General features: G+C 36.3%; 1 protein-coding gene across 3 annotated transcripts in view; it reads right to left on the bottom strand.

Moving 5' to 3' along the window:
* Positions 1-25,690, bottom strand: part of LAMA2 (laminin subunit alpha 2) — a 652,245-nt gene that overhangs the window by 200,317 nt on the left and 426,238 nt on the right. For all 3 annotated transcript variants that reach the window (XM_054558144.2, XM_054558145.2, XM_054558146.2), the window contains 7 exons: positions 16,457-16,693; positions 14,767-14,910; positions 13,906-14,085; positions 13,608-13,796; positions 13,391-13,524; positions 8,913-9,030; positions 1,217-1,351 (listed from right to left, as the gene is read on the bottom strand). In XM_054558144.2, coding sequence (XP_054414119.2) covers positions 1,217-1,351; positions 8,913-9,030; positions 13,391-13,524; positions 13,608-13,796; positions 13,906-14,085; positions 14,767-14,910; positions 16,457-16,693 — 1,137 coding nt within the window. The remainder of the gene's footprint in view (positions 1-1,216; positions 1,352-8,912; positions 9,031-13,390; positions 13,525-13,607; positions 13,797-13,905; positions 14,086-14,766; positions 14,911-16,456; positions 16,694-25,690) is intronic.

Here is a 25,690-nt window from a genome sequence, read left to right as displayed (position 1 = left end):
GGAGGCCAAGGCGGGTGGATTACCTGAGGTTAGGAGTTCGAGGCCAGCCTAGACAACATGGTAAAACCCCGTCTCTACTAAAAATAAAAAAAATTAACCAGGTGTGGTGGCGTGAGCCTGTAGTCCCAGCTACTCAGGAGGCTGAGGCATGAGAATCACTTGAACCCGGGAGGCGGAGGTTGCAGTGAGCCAAGATCGCCACTGCCCTCCAGCCTGCACGACAGAGTGCGTCAGCGTCTCAGGAAAAAAAAAAAAAAAAAAGTGATGGCTACTCCTTAAGAGGGCTGCCCGGACAGTAGCATGCAAAGTGAGAGTTGGGTTTCAGTCAGAGCACGATAAAGAGAACATTGAGGGAAGAGGAGGATTCTGCGGGGGATTTTGCCTGTTTTGACCATGAGTTCCACAAAGCTCAGTAGAATGGTTTCAGAAGATGAGCAGAGGTGGGAGATGGGCTTAACAAAGATGAGCTGTGGGCAGATTACAGCTTGAGGGACAAGTGGTGACAGGGGCAACCTGAATTTCTTACAGTGACTACAATAAAAAGGGTGGAACACATGATTGTTCTGATTGTTCTAATGCAGATAGTGGTGGTAGAGAGTGCAGGGTGCTAGCAGAAACATAAAAAAATAAGAGGTACCTCAATTCTAAGGGAAATGGGTAAATTATGGGACATCCAAACAAAGATCATAAAGATTTTAAATAATATCTAACAACATAATACAACCTCATGATAGGTAAAAATGTAAAGGACAAGACATAAAACTGCATCAATGGTGTTATATAAATCTTATTCATAAACACATGTAAAAATTGGTGGGAAATACTTAAAATATTAAAATTTTATCTTATGTTGCATTTCGGGTGAATTTTTTCTTCTTAATTCTTTTCTGTAATTTCCAAATTTTATAGAAAGTTTATTTATAAGAAAATAATCAGAAAAAAAGGCACACGTAATTTTTAAATAGGTATGTCTTCTGGTGCTCTTCTAAGATGCTGCTAAAATTCTATATCTTGACATGCTCAGTGGTTCCCCCAGTTATTTTTTCCTCACTTTTTAAAATGTAGAATCTGTGAGTATCTTTTTCCCTTACATATTTTATTTCACACACACAGTTGCATTCCCTTGCAGTTTAGCTGGCCTCTGCGTGCACATGCTGAGCATGTGTAAAGAGAAATGAGCACATGGACCTTGTTCAAGGAAGGCTCAGAGGACTACCTGGCATATCGATGTTTCAGGGTCACACAGGCTGCTGTGTCCATTACATTGACATGGAACACAGGTGCCCAGGGTTGGTCCAGGGGTGCGGCCACCTGGTTGAGAACGCAGTCGATAAAATCCTGGCAAGCATGCCTGAAAGAAAAGGAAGCCAATTAGGACAGCAAAGTTAGAAATTTTGCATTAGCAACGCTTGAGCTCTTCAGTGGCTACAAAGACAGACTGGCCTTCCCCTACCTGCGGCAGGGGCAACATCACTTACAAACACAAGTGCCGATTTTGATACCTAATGTGTATTTCTTCCTGGTCTCCAAGGTGTTCGGGCGGCATCCATGTGTAATCAGACTTTAACCAAGGAAAGCTTTTATCTGTAGATACAATTCAGCCTGAAAAAGCTCCAAAGAGTATTTTTCTTGAAAAAGATGTTTGTTTTTAAATAACATTGTCATATGGAATAAACATAATTCCAATGTCTTTAACACCTAAAATCTGCTTTTACTGTGCTTGATGGATAACTAGCAAATGTCCAATGAAACACAGCAAAAAACTAAATAAAAAGTGTTATGGATGCATTATTTATACTGATATAAAGACTATAAAAGTAAGAAATCCGAAATAATAAAAGCTCTACATGTCTTGCAACTATTAGACCACCAATAAAATTTATCTTTCCCTGATATAATTTTTTTCTTTTTGCAATAAAAATCTGAAAGCAAACAGAAAACTTCTAGTGAAGCTGACATATGCAAAATCAAGACTTCCATCTTCATTTGGGTTTATTATGAAAATGTATCAACAAACATCTCTGGCTTTCTGGAAGGTAGTCCACAGCTCTGGAACGAAGATGAGAACCGTCTTGTGTTTCAGGCTCAGTCCTCTCCTCATGCATAGCTGCAGACATTGCTTGATTTATGAATAAAAGGTAGGAGTCAGTTTTTCAAATCCCATGGAGAATTACAAGGGGACTATTTTACCACCTTGGTTAAGTAGAATTTTCTTTTCACTTAAAAATCTTATGCCCATTGATGAAAGAAAAGTGATTGCTGACTAAGCAAGAAAAAATATCAGATTAAGAACTTTCTAGTGCCTCCATATCCCTTTGGTTCTGGCCTAGACAGTCCAGAGGCAAATATACAAAGAATCTCCTTAAAAAGATCTAGCTTAATAGCCAGCACCCTCCTTGTTTATTTTGATTTGGATAATGCAAAAGTACCACAATTAAGCACTTAATCAAGAGACTCTCTGCTTTTATCACAGCCTGAAAGAAATTCTAATGAGATTTAATAATGTCCCAACTTTGAGCAAGCTGATAAAACTGAGAACAGTATTCAAAATATTTTGAGTCTTATTTGTCTTATGGTGGACATAGTCATATAATTTAATAAAGTTTATATATATTATTTAAAAAGCAAGGTTCATTTTTGCCATTATTATTGAATAAGTCCTGGAAATGATGGTTGAGGAATTAGTTTAAGCATAACTGAAGAAATAAACCAAGATCTATTTAAAAGTGGCTCATAGTGTGGGTTATTCCAACTCTTTAGCAAGCTGACCACTGAATAAAACTGGATTTTCTGTGCATGGATTTCATCCTTGAATATATATATAAATTATATATATATAATATATAAATATGTATATAAAAATATATAAAATTGTTGTGTTATTGACATACTTGCTAGGTGCATGCATGTGTGTTACTATGAGAGATAGGCCTTTATCTCTGTAATCTCTCTACTAAGTTATTACTGTAATTACTATCTGTAAAAATTTGTGTAAAAAATCACACAAATTGAGAGGAAGTTTCTAGCTTCACTTTAAATTCAAACAAAAGTTTAAAATAAATCTTAGAAGAAAAAGAAAGACAAGAAGTAATACTCCTCACCGAGGAATTGTACAGTTTAGTGTTGTAGGTCCAAACGTGAAGGTGAGCCCTAAGGTGAAGTCTACTCTAACGCACAACACATTTTTCCTATTACTGTGGTTTTCCCCGACAGGCAGCCTGACACAACAGACAAGCACCCATAGTGGGAGTCTGTGGTCCGGTGCAGCCCTAGAGGAGGTGGAGTCAATTCTTTGGGGGAGAGTTGAGGCCCAAGTTTGTTTTAAAACTCTTAGAAGATTCTAACAGACAATTAGAACTTGCAGCATCACTGGCAAGCTCCTTATTCTCTGTTGTGCAAGTGTGCATATAAAAGGGCACATGGACAAAACAAGACATGGTGGCTCACGCCTGTAATCCCAGCATTTTGGGAGGCTGAGGTGGCTGGATCACTTGAGGTCAGGAGTTTCAGACCAGCCTGGCCAACATAGTGAAACCATGTCTTGACTAAAAATACAAAAATTAGCCAGGTGTGGTGATGCTGTCTGTAGTCCCAACTACTCTGGAGGCTGAGGCATGAGCATCACTTGAACCTGGGAAGTGGAGGTTGCAGTAAGCTGAGATCTAGCCACTGCACTCCAGCCTGAGTGACAAAGCGAGACTCCATCTCAAAAAAAAAAAGTGCATACCACTCCTTGGTACTATAAAAAGAATGAATAGGGAAGCTTTGATTTTATGTTAGTTTTGTCTGAGAGATATGGGCAAGTTACTCTGAGACCCAGTTTCCTCATCCCACAAATGAGTAGGTTAACTCAGATGACTTCTAAAGTGTCTTTCAATTTTAACATTTCAGATTAGTTTTGATTTATTTTGTGTCCTGATGGATGAAATTTCTATGAGGTAGCAAAAAAGAGAGAGAGAGAATTTGACAATGCAAAAATTAGAAACTTAAAACGTGTTTTTTTTTTTTAAAAAAAAAAACAAATTCTGTCTTTTCCTTGATTATTTTGCACTATTCTTTCAATTTAAAAAAATTTTAGGGTGTTTGTCAATATTGAATGTTTTTCCTCTTGGTGAACTGAGACAAAGTTCATGAGAATGATTATGTTGGAACTGGAAGCAAAAAAGTTACTTTTTGAGTCCCATCTAAAATCCTTTCTGGAACACAATGGGGAATTAAAGAAAAGTAAATAAATACTTTCCTAAGCTCCTCTTACCCATTTCTACTCTAATTTAAACTTTTTCAAAGTTCTCTTCCCCACTGTTGAAATTATTCATGGCTCAATTTTCTTCTGCTCTCCTCTATCTTTAATTTATTTTCATAATATATTGTTTCATCAAAAAATTAGATCAAAGGTACACAAAAATGTGGGAGGGTAGAGAGGAGAGAATGAAGCAGACAGTAGAGACCCATCATATCCTAGGCTCAGGGCTGCACACTGCGCTCCTTTCTTTTTTCAGAGTTTAGTAATAAAAATAGATACTTGTGCTGGAGCTCATAAAAACACTCTATCTTGTATCTTTGCATGGATTTTGCAATCAGGCAGACTCGAGTTTAATTCCTGTTTCACCACTTTGTATGTAGTAAGGTTCTGAATACTGTGTGCCTTGGTTTCCTCACCTGGAATGTAGGAATATTGTACAGTCATGTGCTGCTGCATAATGACATTTTGGTCAACGATAGGACCATGTATACGACAGTGGTCCCATAAGATTATAAAACTATATTTTTAATGTACCTTTGCTATGTTTAAATACGTTTAGATACGCAAATACTTACCATTATGTTACAGTTGCCTACTGTATTCAGTACCAATAACATGCTGTGCAGTTTGTAGCCTAGGAGCAACAGGCTATCCCATGTAGCCTAGGTGTGTAGTAGGCTGCACCATTCAGGTTTGTGTATGTACACTATGATGTTTGCACAATAAGGAAATCACCTAACAACACATTTCTCAGAACGTATCCCTGTCGTTAAGCAGCACATGACTGCATAATATAACAGCTGAGTACAAGTTTACCTAGGTTTTGGAAACAGACTCATTGAGGTTTGAATTGCTGTGTAGGTGTGTGATCATGGGCCTCAATTCTCTCACCCGTAAAATGGGGATCATAAATTATAGTCGATGATGTTGGTGTAACTGTATTGGGAAGTGTGCAGGAGACGGTAAGCACTCAATCAATGGTAGGTTCTGTTTTTCATAGGGTTGATCTGAGGATTACTTGAGATAAAGCATGTTTAATAATTGACATACATAAATCAACAGGTTTCTCTCTCTCAAATAGTTTTTTCTATGTTTGCTGGAAATAAACTAAAAATAAAGACACCATGATTGTTTTAGGTTATATTTGTAAACAAAATTATAACATAACTTACCATGCCATGTTCCTCAACACTTGTCTGTACATGAAAACAGAGACTTTGGGTCTCTGGTGTGCAACAGAAGTGATAAAGGATAGATGTGTGCATGTGTAAGTAGCTAAGACTATTTCCACATTTTGCCTTTTGGGCTTTATGTGTTGATGATAGGTATAAATTATTTGGAGATTTTAAAAAATCAGTTTTAATAGCCACAAGGGACAGCTTCTGAGTGGTGATCCAATAGACACCTGCCATTCAACTGCAAGCCTAAAGCCCTATTAAAATATGGGAAGACAGGATAGAAGCTGAAACTATCAAAACATGACCTAGAGATCATCGACAAATTTCTGATTTCCCTATTACTGCAGAGAGCTGCACATGCAAGTCTGAATATTTTCCATATTTAAGAAAGAAAGTCATAAGTAAGAACGGTACCTGCATATAACCTTTCAACTGCATAAAGCTCAGTTTAGATCAGTTTGGGCAATAACCTACATTTAATGTAACTCAAAGACAGGTTAAATAAAGTATAACAAACTCAATGGCTCCAACACCAAGAAATTTGGTGAGGAAATGGTGTCCTTTGTTTGACTCCTGAAGGTAATCTGGCCCCTTCTGCAAATAGTAAATTATAATAATTAGGCATTTCTAAAACTAACATTTTTAATGACCAGGGCTGCACTGTCGTAACAGTACAGGTAACAGGCAAAGGCTAAGAGTCTTTACAACTGGCTATATTTTAGCAGTAACTGATACTTAATTTTGTTTACTTGCGATCATATTGTTGATAAAAACAGGAAATAAAATAGCCTGTAGATGCAGATGTCTCTAGAATACTATACATTTTGTAAAAATATTGTAGAGGAATTGCTTTGTGTATTCATGACCCAAAGCATATGTTACTGGAATGGGATGTATTATTTCAAAACTGCCTTTAGCTCTTGCTTTGATGATAAGATTTTATGCCTGGGTAATTACACTTAGGAATCAAGATGAATTATAAATAAGATGTATAATGGATTAGAGGCCATGGGTTGTGGAAAACACTTCAGGTACCTTATTATGAGAGATAGGCCTTTATCTCTGTAATCTCTCTACTAAGATATTACTGCAATTACTGTCTGTAAATAGATGCTTAAGTGAAAGTCATGGGACGGTGAAGCCACTAATGCAGATGACATTTGTACATATTCTTAGTTTTTCTTGATTTTCATTTATCATTTGTTCTATTTGTGCTCATTTACATTTTCATATAATGATGGAAAATGACTCAAATTAATGGGAAAGCGTGTATTTGAATGTACTGTTCAAAAAGTCTATCAATCATATGAAGAAAAGTTTTTAACATTTTAAATCCAGAATGGAAGGTTGGTTGCATGAAAATAATTTTGCCATTCTACTAACATTTTTGTTCACAAGTGAACAGTATTATTTCAAATAAATGCAGAAAAATATAGCTGTAATAACCTTCTCTTCAAGATATCTAAAGGTCAACTTTGACTACTTACTGAATATTTTCTATAGCAAAATAATATTGCAGAATCAGAGAATTTTGGAACTTCAACTCAATCTGTCATTTTATAGATTGGATAGCTATATAATAACGAAGGTCTACAGCAATTAAGAGCATTGATCAAGAGCACACAGTTAAAAGTAAAACCAAACACTACCTGGGATAAAGGAAATTCCATCTCTTGTCCAGAAAAATCTCACATTCTTTCTGTCCTCCATTTTAAAATCTTCAATGCTCACCGGAAAGGTCACTCATTTCATATGTGCCACATGGTCTCAGTTTTTACCCATACACTATGTGTACTTATGTGTATGGGAAATAGCAGTGCTTACTGGATAAGCAGTTCGTACCAGTATAAGTTTACTGGTGTGTGTATAAATAGATGTAGGAGATATGATTTAATAAGGAGATGGATTACTTGATTATTTATTAGCTCAAAATGGACACATGTAAATAAATATTGCCCTTCAGAGCAGTCACACAAAAGGCTAGAAAATTATTTTAAGCATGTGTCACAAAGTAGTTGCAGTTATTCTATAAAATTTTTCCTTGAACTATGTGGAATCCATGTGATGGTAACTAAGCTGAATGGCATGTCAGTTTGTAACGGGACTTTCACACATACGTTTCCATTTAAATCAATCCTTAGGATGTATAGGTAAAAACCCAAGATTTAGCAAGAAACAGAGCAAGTATCCTGTCCAAGTAGTGCAGCTAGGTAGGATTCACTGAAATCAAATTCCTTTTTCTTTTCATGATGCCACGTCCCTCTCAGGAAATATATACTCATTATTTTTAAGTTGCACTTCAATTTTGACCTAGTGTTATCATCTGTCTCATGTACCATACTTAATAAAACTTCTCAAATCCTATTTACAAAATAAGATGTATAAAATTATTTATAACTGAATCAATACATGGGTATATAACTAGTGATTACATTAATAATAATATTAACCATCAAAACTTACATCATCTGCACACCAGGTGCTGTGATGAATCCTTAACATTCACAGCTCATTTAGTCTTCATAAGACTCAGGCTGTAGGTGAGGGAGATATTAATAACATCTAACTGGTATGCTGTGAGCACCAGCCAGCCTGACCAATGAGAAGGAATCCCAGCTGTAGGGCTGGAGCAGTCCTGGAGGCCCCATGCATGCCAGGCTTCAGACTGTGGGGTCTGTGGGAGAGGTGAAAGTGTAGTGGTAGCTACTCAGGGACTTGGTGTTTACCTGCGAAAGCCTAAAGAGGTGTAACACCCTGTGCAGGGTCTCGGGCTTACTATATGGTGAAGTAGAGATTCAAACCCAGGCCAGTTTCTCATCTATTCATTCCACTTCCCTTAAATCGTACCGTTCCCATTAATATTTCATAATTATAGAAATTAAATCAACTTTCAGAAGATGAAGATCCTAAGAAATTTGACAATCTTGAAGGCAGACAAGAGAATATCCCAGAAAGTTTATTAAAAAGCAGTTTTAAAATTACTTTTGAAATGTAAAAAAAAAGATAGTTTTATAACTGTAATGACTCATAGCAGCACTGTTCGAACAAATATATGTTTCCCTGAGAAGCTTATGTTAAAGGGAACAGCCTGCTATTTAGTGCACAAGTTTTGTCGTGTTCTATATAAAAATATTTTCATAACCCAGTATAATCCTATCTCCTAATCATTGCAGTTTAAATGTCTCTAACTCTTCAGAAGTGGTCCAAGAAAATAGATCAGCTATAATAAATAGGCTTCTTAAAACATTCTTAATTCCTGATTGTTAAATATTTTCACAAATCTTTGAATTTTTGATCAACTATTTCCCTTCAGGTGTGATTTGTACTAAGTATCAATAACATTATCCTCTTGCCACTGTGTCTCACACTGTGAGTGGAAGATTAAATAAAATAGATTAAGAATATGTATGTAGTAAAGGTACTTCTGGGAGTATTTCCATTTAGCTCCTGAAGTGAGTTGAGATTAAGCAGGTTAGTAGGAGGTAGCTTACCTCACAGGACAGGCCAGAATAGCCCAGGGGACAATCACATTTTTCAATCAAGTCAGCTGGAGGAGTCACTGCTGTTCTACGTCCTTGTTCAGCTACCTCCATTGAGATTTCAGAAATCCTAGAAACAGCGAGAATGTACTTAGATTACCATGACAGTCAGTTAAGATCACCTAGTAAACAATCAATCCTACAGCAATATCCTTCTCATGTTTTTGTCAACCTCAAGTATGTTCTATTGTCTTTTTGTTTTTAATTGACAAATAATAATTGTACATAAGTTGACCCTTGAACAATATGGGCTTGAACTGCATGGGTTCACTTGTATGCGGATTTTCTTCCATGTCTGCTACCCGGAGATAGCAGGACCAATCCCTCCTATTCTTCCTCCTTCTCTTTAGCCTGCTCAAAATGAAGACAATGAGGATGAAGACCTTTACAATGATCCACTTCCACTTAATATATTTTCTCTTCCTATTCTTTTCTTTTCTATTTTTCTTTTTCTTTCTTTCTGTATTTTTTTTTTGAGACTGAGTCTCACTCTGTTGCCCAGGCTGGAGTGTAGTGGCATAATCTTGGCTCACTACAACCTCCCCCTACCAGGTTCAAGTGATTGTCCTGCCTCAGCCTCCTGAGTAGCTGGGATTACAGGTGTGCAACACCATGCCCAGCTAATTATTGTATTTTTAGTAGAAACAGGGTTTCATTATGTTGGCCAGGCTGGTCTTGAACTGTTGACCTCAAGTGATCTGCCTGCTTTGGCCTCCCGAAGTGCTAGGATTACAGGCATGAGCCACTGAGTCCAGCCCTTATTATTTTCTTAATAACATTTTCTTTTCTCTAGCTCACTTTATTATAAGAATACAATATATAATACCCACACAAATATATGTTAATCTACTATGTTATCAGTATGGCTTCTGTTCAACAGGAGGCTATTAGTAGTTAAGTTTTGAAGGTATCAAAAGTTATATGTGGATTTCTGACTGCATGAGGTGGGGTTGATGCTCCTAACCACCATGTTGTTCAAGGGTCAACTATATTTATTGAAACAATGTGATATTTTGATACATAGATAAGTTGTGGGATGATTAAATCAAGATAATTAACATTGTTTTGAAGCTGTTTAAATTTCTGGGGCTCATGTACCACATCCTAATATTGCATTTTTGCTTCCTCAAATGTTAAGAGTACATATTAGCAAAATATTCACATAAATCATAAGAAGTTTAGTATATTGGATGTCTGATATCCTGTTGAGAAGTTATTATAAAGACTTTCCCCCCACTTTTTAAAATGTGAGTGGCTTCAGGTAGACATGGACAATTAATTAGACATTTATATTCTTGCAAACAGACAACCCAAGGTCATTCCCCATTCAATTATTTCGCACAGGCACTGGTGAAATTGCTTTTAATTTATTACTATCCCAAATTTCTTCTTCCCAATGCTCTGAATGACCTTTCAAGAACTTTAGAAAACCACCTAGAAAATAATGATCACGCATAATCTAATAATATTGATTTCTTCCTGAGGATAATGTTTCAAAATAATATTTTCTTAACTTTATTAAATAATTCCTTCAAGTAACTTAACTCACCTTTTCTGATGGTGAAATAGTCATTATAATTGAAAAGAAAATCATAATTGAAAATAACATATTAATACCCTTTTCATTAAAAAATACATGTAGTCCATAAACTGGGACTATTTTATGATGCACTAACTGGTAACACAAACATGCTTGGGAAATAAACTTTAAAATGTGACAATGAATAGTTTTGCTTCAAATAAAAGTTACCTCCAGGAGTTTAAGGAGTTTGAATCATAAACTTTATAACAAGCATAGGTAGGTTTGAAACTGAATTATGAACGCATGTTCTGGCTTTGCTAGCATTGTAATCTGCACTCTGAAGATTGGTCTTGATGAAACACACATTCAATTAAAATTCAGGTTTCACTCTCTGCTTCCTGTAAGTACACACAGTGGTGGTGAGCTGTAAACAAACCACTCCCCTTCTGCAAGAAAAACTTCTCCCTTATGTTCTCTGGGCTCTCTGTGGGAGTAAGAAGGTAACTTTGCATTGGCATCCCCGTGGAATTTTATAGCCCGAGGAGCTACTGGCTTCATTCTCCTTTCTCTTGCACACGAATGCACATAACAGATCTGCAAGAGTTTACAAATCAAGTGAAGCTTGAATGGCAGCAACAACAAATATTTTTGCAATACACCATTTTTTTTTTTCAGGGGATTAGACAGCAATGGCTTTGATTGCATCAGGGATTTGGCCAAACACCAGCTTCCATTTAAATAACTACTGAAATGCAAAAGTTGCTATTTCCTTAAATTAAACTTTATGAAAGAAAACAAAAGCAAAGGAAAAAGATAATGCCACCACTGATATAAGGTACAAAGTTCAAATCTCAAATCGCATATAAACTCTTAAACTCTCTGCTTTTGAGATTTAAATTTATAATTGAATAAATAAAGATACAAGGTTATTTTAATTACTTTAGGGGGACTATTCAAACCTTTTAAAAACCTTTGCCACAATTCCACTGCCTTACAAAATCAAATGCTGATGACATGCTTTATTTGTTCTTAGCATTGTGAGACTATGACCCTAGTTTTTACTGAGATTAGGAAAAATGTATTCTAAAGTTTCAAAAAAATGGTCACTTAAACCAAAGGATCTCATTTGGTGAGGTATGTAAAACAGTGTGACAAAAGAAAAAGTCATAGGGTGGGAAAAAAAAAGACAAAGTGTCACAGTGTAGGAAGGTGAAATTGGTGTGAGAGAAGCAAAGAAAGTATAATTAAAGATGAATGACAATATCGTTTCTATCAGTTCCACTAACAAGATGTTCTGCTTACTACCAAACTCTTTTACTGCAGTACAGAACCATTTGCAAAATAATCTATTTGCAAACTCGCGAAATTACCTGCTATTTTCTAAGACACGCAAATCTGCTATGGCTTCTGCCACCTAATTTACATTTGATATTCTAAAATAATTAACAGTATAGCTGACAGTGTTTTTTAAGTATATGCTTTTTAATTATTTCATATAAAAATAATCTCCTGTTATAGTGAGAAATATCAAAAGGAAACCAAAGGAATACAGATACAAAAGTGAATTTTGGTCCTTGATTACTCTTTTACTGAAAGTCTCTACACCAATCAGAAAAGCATTATGGATCTTCTGCATGAAATAAAAGATTTTCTGCTGTCTTGTGTGCTTATTCCAGTATAAACATTTGAAAAATAGTATTTTTATATTCATTAGTTGGCCATTGAGAGACTTCATAATTTTTCTGTTTTGCTTTCCTAGGCAGGTCTAATAATTTATTATGTAAGACTATTTACAAACATCTATCGATTCTATATTCTCACAGAATGTAACAGAAACTGACATGAAAGAGAAATTGAGGTCTCATATATGAACTCAGTTCAACTTTCTGCCTCCATGGTATGAAACTTACCTAAATCTGTATGATTTCTCATTTTATCCCATTGGATAAGGTGAACCTTCTACTCAAGGAATATGACCATGAGGGCCCATGATGTGGAAGTTTCCTGGTTCCTCTATTAGTTATTCTCTCTTTATTTTATATTTTAATATTTTCCTCATTACTAATCCTTTCTCATGTTCTGTAAACATACTCTTTCAAATTAAACAATCATCTTTTTACTTTTGACACTATGTTATTCCTTCTTTTTACAATTATATTCAAGGAAAATAATAGTTTACACTCATAATATTGGGCTCATGTGTCACATTCTTTGAAAGTTTGAGATTAATTCTGCCCCAGGACACTGACACTGGTATCATGAATGTTACCAGTGTGGTCCTAAGTGTCAGACCCAACAAGCCTCATTTCATTCGGCCAGTTTTGGTCATAAGAAAACATGGAATACTCCCTTGAAGTATTCCCATCATGTAGGTTTGACAACATTGCATTCATTCTTGCTGTTCTGTGTGATTTGTTTCAAAGTGATTCAGAATCATTTCTCATCATGATGCATAGGGAAAATGACAACATTGTATGGCACACTGGGGTGAACAGATGAGAATGCTCACAGTTGGAGGAGATTGGACCAACTTGGCCCTGCCTGGTTCCCCTGATGGGTGAAGAAGGTCGCTTTCTCAGTGCTCTTATAATCCATTTATACCACAACAGTTAATTTTACCTGACCTACAGTACATGATCTCTTGAATTTATGACTGGCATCTTAAACTAACTATGTCTGCAGTGAATTCCATATTTTTTTTTCCTTTAACTTGTTTCTCATGCTATTTTTCTTTTCTGATGAGTGGTAGTAGCTTCTTCCAGTCACAGGGAAGCCTCCATGGTTTATCTTCTATCATTATACTGCAAAACCTACCACTTCCCAATCTTTCCTATCTGATATCTGTAGGTCAATAACCTTCCCTACAGACTCTAAAATAAGAGCTTGAATATTTTCTATTAGAGTTTACCTGCTTTGTCGCATGAAATTTCCATAAGTAGCTTTGATAAGAATGTAATGAATATCATATAGTATATCCAAGAAGTCTTCTCGGGTCACAGTTGTATGGACTCGAGGATCGTCCCCATAATATTTCCATTCTTTCTGTTAACAAGAAGAGAAATCACTGTGACAAAACTGAATGCAAAACCATTGGCATCTTTGCACCAAACAATGAATAACTTTACCTCTGTCATTTCAATTTCATGCCTTGTCAATTGGCCAATCAGAGGAGCAGCCATATGCCTGACGATAATTCTAGCATGAGTAGGTGTCCCACCTCGAATGATCACTTGAGGATTATATGTAGAGAAACCTATTTCTTCCCGAGCCTCGAAATAGATTGCATACTTGAGTTTGCCCCCATAGGCCATCAACTGACAAAATAAGAAGAAGAACGAGGAATTGGATAAATCTCCAAATGGTGGGATTCTAAAAACAAGATTTTATCTTGTTCTCACTTGACATTAAAGTTCTTGTGCTTACCTTCTTTCCTTCAAATTGTTCTGGAAGTTTCCAATAAAAAGGTTCCAAATGGAGATCTTCTCTCATCAGATCCATGTGGGCAACAATCTCTGGATGTTGAAAAACAATGCCCTTGGTGGTCGTGTGCTGCAGAGCCTCATCTACCAGGGGTAGAATGGTCTGCTCAGCCTTCAGAGTCACCTGCAAGGGGTCAAAATACAGGAGAAGGCTGAATTTACGCTTTTGGACATTTCTTTAAAACTAAGTTACGAACTGCATGTCTATCTGCAGTTCCTATCCCCATTCTGATGATGTTCTCACAAGCAACAGAACTCACACACAGTGGGCAAGCATGGCAGGACGTAAATCTTTTTGACTAATTCACATAGTGAAAGCCACAATATCTGTGGACACTGGAGCCTTTCACACTAACACAAATTGAATCTAAATGTAGAAAGAGTTAAAGGAAAATCAAAAATGAACATGTTTCCACTCCAAAAATCATGATTGCCTAAGGTTGGTTGGAACGAATGTGTGACAAGTCCTGGTTCTCACTGGTGTGTTAGCTCACATCAACATTCATGCTCTGGTGCCCTCAGTCTTCCCATCTCAAAACATAATGCTTTCCGGACAAGGTTCCTCTTTTTCACTTGGCATCTATTTCCTTATCAATAATAAGTGAACTACTTTTAAGAACAAATAAGAAAGGCATTTACTCCAACTCTCTAATGGCACGTGACCCCTTTGCTGTTCCTAAATGTTCACAGAGGAAAAGGTTACTTAAATGTTTTGCCATTTCCTACTACCCCTCAGTGCCTGACTAAAAGACACCAGCAGGAACTAACATTATAGCATTACGTGGCTCAGCAGTTCCCTACTCACCCACGTCCGGATCAGTCCTTTTGCTTCAGAGCACTGGGTAGTAGTGCCGAAGCAATAGCAGCTGCTGCAGCCAAGTGGATTCTTGGCCTCAAGTCCGAATTTGCCAGGCCGGCATCTGTCACAGTGGATGCCTTCCACATTCACCTGAGGAAAGACAAGAGACCCTCAGAGTTTATAACGGCAAAGTTAGGGGAGAAATCACCTTGAGAATGCATAACAGGAGCATACTCTTTTTAAAAAAATTAAAACGAAACAAAAGAACACTGAGTATTAGACTCACATCTCAAATGGCACATGTAGTTAACCTCATTGTTAGGAGTTCATGGATCTTTTTAAAAAGCTTTATTTTTAAATAGATATAAGACTAAAGGTATTTTTATTTTTTTTTGAGATGGAGTCTCGCTCTTTCGCCCAGGCCGGACTGCAGTGGCGCTATCTCGGCTCACTGCAAGCTCCGCCTCCCAGGTTCACGCCATTCTCCTGCCTCAGCCTCCGGAGTAGCTGGGACTACAGGCACCCGCCACCGCGCTCAGCTAATTTTTGTATTTTTAGTAGAGACAGGGTTTCACCTTGTTAGCCAGGATGGTCTCGATCTCCTGACCTCGTGACCTGCCCGCCTCGGCCTCCCAAAGTGCTGGGATTACAGGCGTGAGCCACCACGCCCGGCCTGTACATTGTTGCTTAAATGTTAGTGGTACAGTTTCTACAATTCTGCTCTGAGCAATATGAAAGACTCCTGAAAATTTCAAAAGCAACATAAAAACATTGAGTCTTAAACAGTGGTGCTATTATAAGCTGTAAGAAATAGGCAGCAGGTTAAAATATCAATTTATATAATTATTGTAATATATATACACACATAACATGTATTAAATATATTATCATAATTGCAAGATATAATAATGTAGCATTGTACTCGGCATTGGCCGAAGCCCTTGATAGTAGAAACTGCCATTTTCCTCAATTCTCAAGGCCATTTTAACAACCATTACCCAGATTTTATCCTCCTGTTTCCTCTGTCCCTCTTTGCATAGATTTTATCTTGAAAAGATACCTCTGACACAGTTTAAACTGCATTTATCCTGGAATTGATTTTTCAGAACTATCTGAGGGGAAAAATCCTTTTTATCCTTTTTAATTGGCTCTTTTTCTACATCATTTAACCATATTAATGAGGGCTGAAATTTGCACATAGTCACTGTTTGTAATGACAGCGTTTATATGTGTTGAAATTTTACTAAACTTCCACAGCAGTAAATATATTTTCTAGTATACAGTGATTGCAGATTAATTTTTGGAGAAATGGTTTTTATAAGCCTTATTATTTAGCTGTGATTTTCTCTGATGATGCTTAAAAGAACTGTCTTCCCTGCCACCCCTCCCAGGTTGTCCTTATCGAAGCAAATCTAATATACTTTTTAAAAAATCACTTTACCATTGAAAATACATCATCTCTACCAACTAGAAAAAAAGGTGGGTTTGGGTTGAAAATAAGTTCTAGAAAAGCAGTGTTTATCGGTATGCCAACAAATGCGTATCAATGAAAACTCCATGTCTGGCAATGAGATTTTGTCCATCTGTTTGTTTAGCTTAATGAAGCAGGTATAACAAACACTGAATGAAGTTAAAACTGAGCAATGGAAACAGAATTGAGGGAGGTTTTCCCTAGCTGCATGTCAGCAGCACATACCTTACAAGTGCACTGTCCAGTTTGATCACTACAGGAGCATTTTTTAGTCTCTGAATCACAGGTTGCGGCATCCGTCCCAGGGAGGAAGCAGTCACACAGATTGCAGCGAGGGTAGTTCCAGTAACCTCGACTGCACTCTGTACATTTTGCACCAGAGAATTTTGGATGACAGTTGCATTGGCCTGTATTTACATTGCATTGGAAATCCAAGGATCCCACTGTGCTGCAGTTACAAGCCTATGGAGGAGATAAAAACAGCAACCATTAACACAACTTTATGGGAAATATCTTAAAATTTTAATTCTAATGTTTCTATGCTTCCATTAAACACGTATTAATCATGTATCTGTTATAGGCTTTGTACTATTCTAGTTTAGTCAGTTGGGAAACATCAGTGAACATAAACATTAAAATTGCTTCCTGCATTTATGGAAATATATGATCGTCCAGAAACCATAATGCTATGTGAATTCGAAAGAAAATGTGTTTTCTCTCTTTCTGAGGTAGAGAGGGGCTGGGTATGGGTTTTTTCCAACTGCTTTGTCTCAAAGATTAAATTTTAGACAAAGTTATTTTACCTTATTATCTTATAATTGTAGCATTTAAACATTTCTTTGGAGACATACCTTATGGTCTAGTAGAGGGAGACAAGTAAATATGTTAGCATAACATGATAGAATAAGCATTATATAATAGGAGAAGTCCAAAATGCTATGTGAACATACAAAGGGCACCAAACTAGACTTGGGGAATCCAAGGAGAGCTTGAAGAGAAGTAACATCTAGTATATTGTTTTTTGGCATTTATTCTTGCATACAATTCTGATTTGAGGTCTTTGTTAGTAACGTTTTTCTTTGCCCAACATGTATACACAATTTTCTCTTTATTTACATAATTCACATTTTTGCTAGAATTTTCTGAAGCTTGGGTTTTGGTTTTTCTTTTCCATCAATTTACTGGAACATAGTGAGTTCTTTCAGTTTGGGAACATAATTGTGTTTTGATTCAGTACTGTTTCTTCTTCAGATTTGTTTTTGATATTTACATCTGTTCTAATTAATCAATTTTCTTTTCCAGGATCATCTATAATTCTTAAAGTACATCACTGATCTCTCTGCCAAATCTATAATATCCTAATGTCTTCTGCAATCATTTTCCTTTGTTTTACGTTTCTTGCTGTATTTACCTCTCAAATTGGTATCCTACTTTTACAGCTCCTGTTTTACAGGAAAGGTTTTATTGTATACACATACCACCAATGCTTATTTTCATTACCCTATTGCAATCTTAACTTCTTTTGAATAATTTTATTTTATTTCTCTCATCTTTAATTTCTGCTTATCCATTTGTCTTTTTGTCTTATATTCTCCTTTTAAAGGTTTCTGCTCTTGATTTACAGAGCTCATATCTTCTTGCAATTTAATAAAAATGCCAAGTGAATTTCTAAAATGTCATTTAGGATCTTGGAATAAGTCATTTCAGGGACCAGCTGTGCCACTCCATATCGTGTGGCAGAATGATAGGCTTAGTCAACAGAGGCCCTGGAAGGACCCAATAAGTCCATAATGGCGGCCCACCACACTTCCAAGCTCAGTTCTGGTTCTTCATTAGGCCGGGCGCGGTGGCTCACGCCTGTAATCCCAGCACTTTGGGAGGCCGAGGCGGGTGGATCACAAGGTCAGGAGATCGAGACCATCCTGGCTAACAGGGTGAAAATCCCGTCTCTATTAAAAATACAAAAAATTAGCTGGGCGTGGTGGTGGACGCCTGTAGTCCCAGCTACTCCTGAGGCTGAGGCAGGAGAATGGCGTGAACCCAGGAGGCAGAGCTTGCAGTGAGCCGAGATCGTGCCACTGCACTCCAGCCTGGGCAACAGAGCAAGACTCCGTCTAAAAAAAAAAAAAAAAAAAAAGAATCTTCATCATTATTTTTGTATTATTTAGCATGGGAGCCCAGTGGCCCAGAAAAGAATCCCAGCTGTGCCTTTAGTTGGGAGGGCACACTGTTTCTTCATAGGCACCCTTCTGACTAGCTTTGGTCTGCACACACGCTCTGACCTTGAAGTCGGCTTCTCAGTAGCCCAGCATGCTCCCATCCTCCAAGAACGGTGGGCAGCTTCTACAGACATGCATTTGCCTACAAACTCCGACATGTTTGTTTTTGGTTTTGTTTGACCACTCATAGGCTGTACATTCCTATGACAGCAACGCCCTCTTCAAAGACCTCTGAACCTCAGTTTTGCTGCAGGTGGGCAGAAGGAGCATGCCCTCTCTTAGCCCTTAACTCCTTCACTGTCTTCCCTCCCTCATCCTAGAGGGAGTAGCTGCTCTTCTGTACCTGTACTCGGGACCCCTTATAGCTTTCTTTTATCCTTTTTTAGTAACCAACCACCTTTTACCAGTTAACAGTTCCATTTCACTGTTTAAAAAACCAGTGTGGTTTCTGGCTCCCAAGCAGAGCATGACTTGGCATTACAAAGGGTATCACCTCTCTCTGTCCGAGTTTGCCACCATATAGTGTATGCACTTTGTCTGTGACTTAACTCTTTTTGGTGCTGTTCTATTATCCTTCTCAGATCTACAGCTCAGTAGTAAAGTCATATGCATAGCACCTTGCCAAATTCCCAGATCCAAGTCTGGCTGCATCTCACTGTGTATCTCACACTTTCCTCCCTCAGCTTAATTCTTATATCCACTGCTACCAGGGGTATTATGTTTCTGTTCCTGCTAACAGTAGTTTGTTTATGAGATTATCATTTCTAAGATCACCAGTTCCTCCTCTATTGTCTTTCATGCCCAGATATTTGGTTAAAAATCTTCCCAGATTGTGATATTAAAATAATTATCAGGATTAGCTTTATTTCTTGTCTTTATAGGTAAGCATTTTTCTATCTAATTATTGCTAATCAGTAGAAAGGCTGCAATAGGGGCTACTACTAGAAGATATTTTAAACCCAAAGATCTAAAATGTGATTATTTGTATATTACAACTATGGACAAAGCTTTTAAGGCATAGAATAACCCACTAACCTCACCCCCAAGTAACTTAAAGAACATCAGATGTGAATAAAATTTCAAAATTAGGATGACTTACATATTCACTTACATAGTTTTTCTTTGCCAACTGCTTTGAGTATGTATTAACTCACTTAAACAAAATGGGCCATAATCGGGTATTAATAGAAAATTATGATATGTTATCAAAACTATAATCATATAATAAATTTAAATTATCCTGTGAGGCACCTTTATCTTTAACTAAAATATGAAATTATCCAAATAATTGTATAAAACCAAAGCACGAATTTTTACAAAATTGTTGACAGTAAAAATAGACATTGGGACCTTTCCAAATCAGGAAGTTTATTCAGGAAGTTATAGTGGAGAATAAACCAGACCATTAACCATGTGTTTAGATAGCACTATGGCCAACAACAAACTTAAATCATAATTAGAGGTAATATGTGTTTAGCAATAGAGAATTTCCTCACTATTCCCCTGCTAGTGAAAGAAGGCAGGCTTCGTATTCTATTTCAATAACAGCTCAAATGATGTGTATGCTCACACCTTAGCACAGAGAAATTATCCATGACACAAAGAAAGGGAAGCTATAAATCTCAAATCACTGTTCATTTAAATTAAAATCATCCCAGTTTTAAAAGCAATAAAACACATGCTCATAAATAAATTACTTGAGAGGGCTCTGATATGTCCCCACTAATTCTCCTGTTAAAATATAATCCCCAGTGTTGGAGGTGGAGCCTGGTGGGAGGTGTTTGGATCACGGGGGCTGATCCCTCAGGGCTTGGTGCTGTCCTCCTGACCGTGCGTGCCTACTGGCAAGATCTGGTTGTTTAAGTGCATGGCATCCCTGCTTTTCTCGTGATCCTGCCATGTGGAAGCCTGTCCTTGCTTGGCCTTCCATCATGATTGGAAGCTTCCTGAGGCCTTCACCAGAAACAGATGCCACTATGCTTCCTGTACACCCTCCAGAACTTTGAGCCCATTAAACCTGTTTTGTTATAAATTAATCAGTCTCAGGTATTTCTTTATAGCAATGCAAGAATTGTCTGATACAGGCTCTATGAGTTTTTTTTTTTTTTTTTTTTGTAATTCTTCATAATGGTGAAGTGTTTCTCGATTCAGAAGTCTAGACTTTTAATGGTGATTTTAAAGTAATCAAAAAATTCAGTCAACTTTAGTCAACAGAGTAACTAATGATCAGTAAAAATGATAGTACCAAACATATAACTACGTTTTTATAGAAACTTGGAATGTATTTTATCCTGATTTATATCTTGAACATGAGGTATCAACTTCAATTTCAAGAGTTTAATTAGAGTTTGGCTATATCACAGCATTCTGTGGATAAAATGGAACTCTTGTAAGTTTCCCTAGGGCTTACTCCTGAGTCCAAGTGATACAGTGGATGCTTGGATTTGAAGCTGAAAATGCAAAAGTCAGTCATAGACACTTATAGCATTGTTCACACTCATCAGATACACTTTGAAATTCTGAAGAGTTTTTGATTTGTTTCTAAAAATGTAGCTTTCTTGAATTTTAAACTTAATAATGTTGTTGACAATAGAAAAATGAATGTCCTGTTCAGTTTTTATTTTTTCTAATCACATGTCTAATTGAAGTCAGACATCTGAACTTCCTTGAAGAATTATCAATACGCCTGTTTTCCTCTAGGTCAGCATATTCTAGACAAGGTTGAAATGTTTTATCATACATGTGAAGATGGTTAGAGTCTATTATTTCATCTGTGCTAACTCAGTGGAAAAAAAGTTTACATCTCTGTAGGGTAATGCTACAGAGTCAAACAGGACCACACTTGGTCATCATGTTCCAATATTTCACAAGCCAATGGAATCAATTGGAATGACTCCCACTAACATAAAAAAAATGCCCTTATTATTGCTCTTCAATTTAATGAACAACTTCAGCACTAATCCTACTTGACCTTTGTGTTGCATTAGGCACTGAAGAATATTCTTCTTTTGAACAGCCTTTTCTTAGTTTTTCCAGTATTTATTCTTCTTTGTTAAGCTGTTAAAGTACACAACCAAATAAAACAAAAATACAAACAAAGAAACAATTGTTTTTAGATATTGAATTATAGGAAGCACAGGACTCTGATTTCTGAGAGAAGGAAAAAAACATGAAGCAGTGTACAGAGGCAATTTCTAGGCTGCAGCAAAGAGAGGGTAAACCCAAAGCCCGCATTATAGCTGAGTTGAGAGACACAGTGGAGTTTGAGGAAGCTGAGACTGCTGAAACTTATGATGGCAAATAGAATACGTGTTCAAAAAGAAAGAAGTTAGATAGAAAGGTAATTCCAGAGATGCGTAGAAGCGTTCGCTTGAGTCATTGGCTGAATGCTGATAGGTGCATGCAAGGGATGAAGGAAAACAGCATTGGAAAACCCTAGGCTGAAAAAATTCTTAGAGCCCGGAGAAAGCTTGGAATCAGCCATATTTTCAACAGCCAGAGTAAAGAGACATAGTAACCAACTAGGTAGTATTCACAGAAGTTTCACAGCTTAGTAGAAGGGCTTTCAGACTGTTCTGAAACAAAACAGTCTTCCCTAACAAAACTTAAAAGCAAGCTTCAAAAGAATCCAAGCGACCCGTGACGATCTAAACTGTTTGCCAGGATAAAGTTCAACATTCTTTAAAGAAATACAACAAAATCCAATACACAACAATGAAAAGTATATAATGTCTGGCATCCAAATAAAAATTATCAGGCATGTAAGGAATCAAGAAAATATGACTCATAAACAGGAGAAAAGTCAGTCAATAGGAATAGTCCTGCAATAAAAAAGATGGAATTAGCAGACGACCATTTTAAAAATGCTGATGTTTATAAACATTATATTTTCAAGAATAAATGAAAAAATGTGAATATAGTAGAGAAATAAAAGATATACAATGTCCAAAAGGAAATTTAAAAGATAAAAAAAAATAATGTTTAAAATAAAAAATAGACTCAATTGGATTAAAAACAAGTTAGGCTGCATTAAAAAATCAGTGACTTTGGACACTTAACAATAGAAACTATCAGAAATAAAAAATACAGATACAAAAATAATAAAAAAAATAAGAACCTCAGTGAGATGGGGGAAAATATCAATTGGCCCAACATACAAAAAATGATTTCCAGAAAGAGACAATAAGAATGAAGAATGAAAAAATATTTAAAGATATAATGGCTGACAACTTTCATTTCCAAATTTAATGAAAACTATAATCCTACAGGGCCAACAGATCTAACTAATCCCATGAAAAAATAATTATTAAACACACAAAAAGAAAACAAAAAGCATAATTAAATTGCTGAAAACCAGTATTTAGGATTACATACTCTGCAAAAACATCTTTGGAAAAAAAAAAAAACAAAAAACCTTTCTGGAATAGAATAAAAAAAAAAAAAGAAAAAATTATTGTCAGCAGACTTGAAACAACAGGAATAAAATGATAAAGATTAGGGAAGTAGTTAATGGAAGAAGAAAAATGATATGAAATGAAAATTTTAATGTACACAAAGGAATTTAAAGCATTAGAATTGATATATACATGGAAAAATAGTTATAGGAGAAATTTTTCTTGTTTGAAAAGATAATTGACTATTGAAATCAAAATCATAAGCTTATATTGTCAGATGTATAATATATAGAAGTAAAAATATATGACAACATAGTACAAAGGATAGGAAAGGGGATTGGAGGTTTCCTGTTGTAAGATTCTTAAGCTAAATGTAAAGTGGTATAATATTATTTTAATGTACATTCTGGAAAGTTAAAGATGTATATTCCTAGACAAAACCAAAGAAATAAAATGAATAGGTATATTTAATAATCCAAAAGTCAAGAGAAGATGTTATACAAATTAATGCAAAAGAAGGCAGGACAATAAGGGAAAAAAAAAAGAAGGCAAGAGTAGATAAGGCAAGCAAAAGCAAATAGCAAAGTGCAGGCTTAATCCAATCATACCAATATTTACATTAAGTGGAAATGATTTAACTCCTCAAATTAAAAGGCCAAATTATTAAGATTCGTTGAAAAATAAAGATCTGAATATGTGTTATTTACACACACTCTCTCTCTCTCTCTCACACACACACACACATTAAGCTGGGCGTGGTGGTATACACCTGTAATCCCAGAACTTTGCAGAAGGATCATTTGAGCACAGGAATTTGAGACAAGCATGGGCAATATAGTGAGATCTCATTTCTACAAAAAATTTAAAAATTAGCCAAGCATGGTGGCATGCACCTGTAGTCCCAGCTACTCTGGAGGCTGAGGTGAGAGGATTTCTTGAGCCCAGAAGGTGGAGGGTGCAGTGAGCTGAGATCACATCACTGCACTCCAGCCTGGGCAATGGAGTAAGACCCTGTCTCAGAATAAAAAAAAAAGGCACACATTAAAATACTAAAAAGGGAGATGAAATAGATGATGGTGTGAAAAATATATACCACACAAACACCATTAAAAAGAAAGTTGCAATAGCTATATAAATATCAGAAAAGGTACACTTCTGAACAAGCAATGTTACCGGGAATAAAGAGGGACATTTCACAATGTCAAAAGCCATCAACTTTTCAAAAAGACATAGCAATCCTAAATGTTCATGCACCTAGTATCACTGCTCAAAAATACATGTGAATAAAACCTGAGAGAAGTGAAAGAAGAAACGGACAAAGTTATAGTCCAACACTCTCAGTAACTGAGAGAACATGTAGATCTAAAAACCATTAAGGATAATTGACCTATATAGAAGTTTTCATCCAACAACTCCAGAATACACATTATTTTCAAGTGCACATGTTATAATAAACAAACTGAACACTATTCTGGGCCATAAAACAAATCTCAATAATTTTCAAAAGGTCTGAAATAATGCAGATTATGTTCTCAGAACAATTTAGAATTAAACTAGATACTAGTAACAGTAAAGATACCTTGAAAATTCCCCAAATATTTAGAAACTAAACATTATCCCTGAAATAAATTAAAGATTATATTAAACCAAGTGAAAATTAAAACACAGCATATCAAAATATGTGGAGTGCAAACAAAGTAGTTTCTGGAAAAAATTGTATAAAATGCCCATATTAGAGAAAAAAGATTACAAATCAGTGATCTAAGGTTTCACCTTAAGAAACTTGGAACACAATTGGCCGGGCGCGGTGGCTCATGCCTGTAATCCCAGCACTTTGGGAGGCCGAGGTGGGCAGATCACGAGGTCAGGAGATCGAGACCATCCTGGCTAACGTGGTGAAACCCCGTCTCTACTAAAAATACAAAAAATTAGCTGGGCCTAGTGGCGGGCGCCTGTAGTCCCAGCTACTCGGGAGGCTGAGGCAGGAGAATGGTGTGAACCCGGGAGGCAGAGCTGGCAGTGAGCCAAGATCGTGCCACTGCACTCGAGCCTGGGGGTCAGAGCAAGACTCCGTCTCAAAAAAATAAAAAATAAAAAAAAAACTTGGAACACAAGAGAAAATTAAACTCAAAGTAAGCAAAAAGAAGGAATGTTCTTTTCATGCAAGTTATTACATTTATTAGGCAAAAGTTGTTCCTATTACTACCATATTATTATTTTAATGTCTATAGGATCTATAGTGATGTCCCCCTTTTATTTGTGATTTTGATTGCTTGTTTCTTCTCTCTTTTTTCTTGATTAACCTTTCTAGAATATTATCAACTTTATTGATCTTTTCAAATAACGAGCCTTTAGGTTCCTCTAAAGTATTTCTGTTTTCTACTTCATTGATTGTGAAAACCCTTTTAGAAATTATGAGGAGGGAATACTTCTGAATCCATTTCATGAAGCTTGCAGTACCTCAACCCGACGACAATGCGACAAGAAAAATAAGTTCATACCAATATTTCTTATAAACATAGATCCAAAATCATTAAGAAAATGCTAGCAAACAGGATTCAACATAATTTTAAAAGGATAATCCCCATGGCCAAGCAGGATTAATCTGAGGATTGTAAGACTGGATTGATATGTTGAAAATCAATCAGTATAATTTGTCATATTAACAGCTTAAAAAGAAATATGGTCATCTCAACAGATGCAGAAAAGTCATTTAACAAAATTGAACACATATTCTTGATAAAAGCTCTTAGCAAACTAAAAACATGAGGGGGTATCCTCAAACCAATAAAAAGCACCTATGGGTAAATATAGCCAACATCATTTTCAATTGTAAAAGACAATGC

This window comes from Pongo abelii, chromosome 5 (genome assembly GCF_028885655.2).
Source record: "Pongo abelii isolate AG06213 chromosome 5, NHGRI_mPonAbe1-v2.0_pri, whole genome shotgun sequence".
NCBI lineage: Eukaryota > Metazoa > Chordata > Mammalia > Primates > Hominidae > Pongo > Pongo abelii.
The sequence above is the reverse complement of the archived record's forward strand: the minus strand, read 5'-3'. Positions and strand labels throughout refer to the sequence as shown.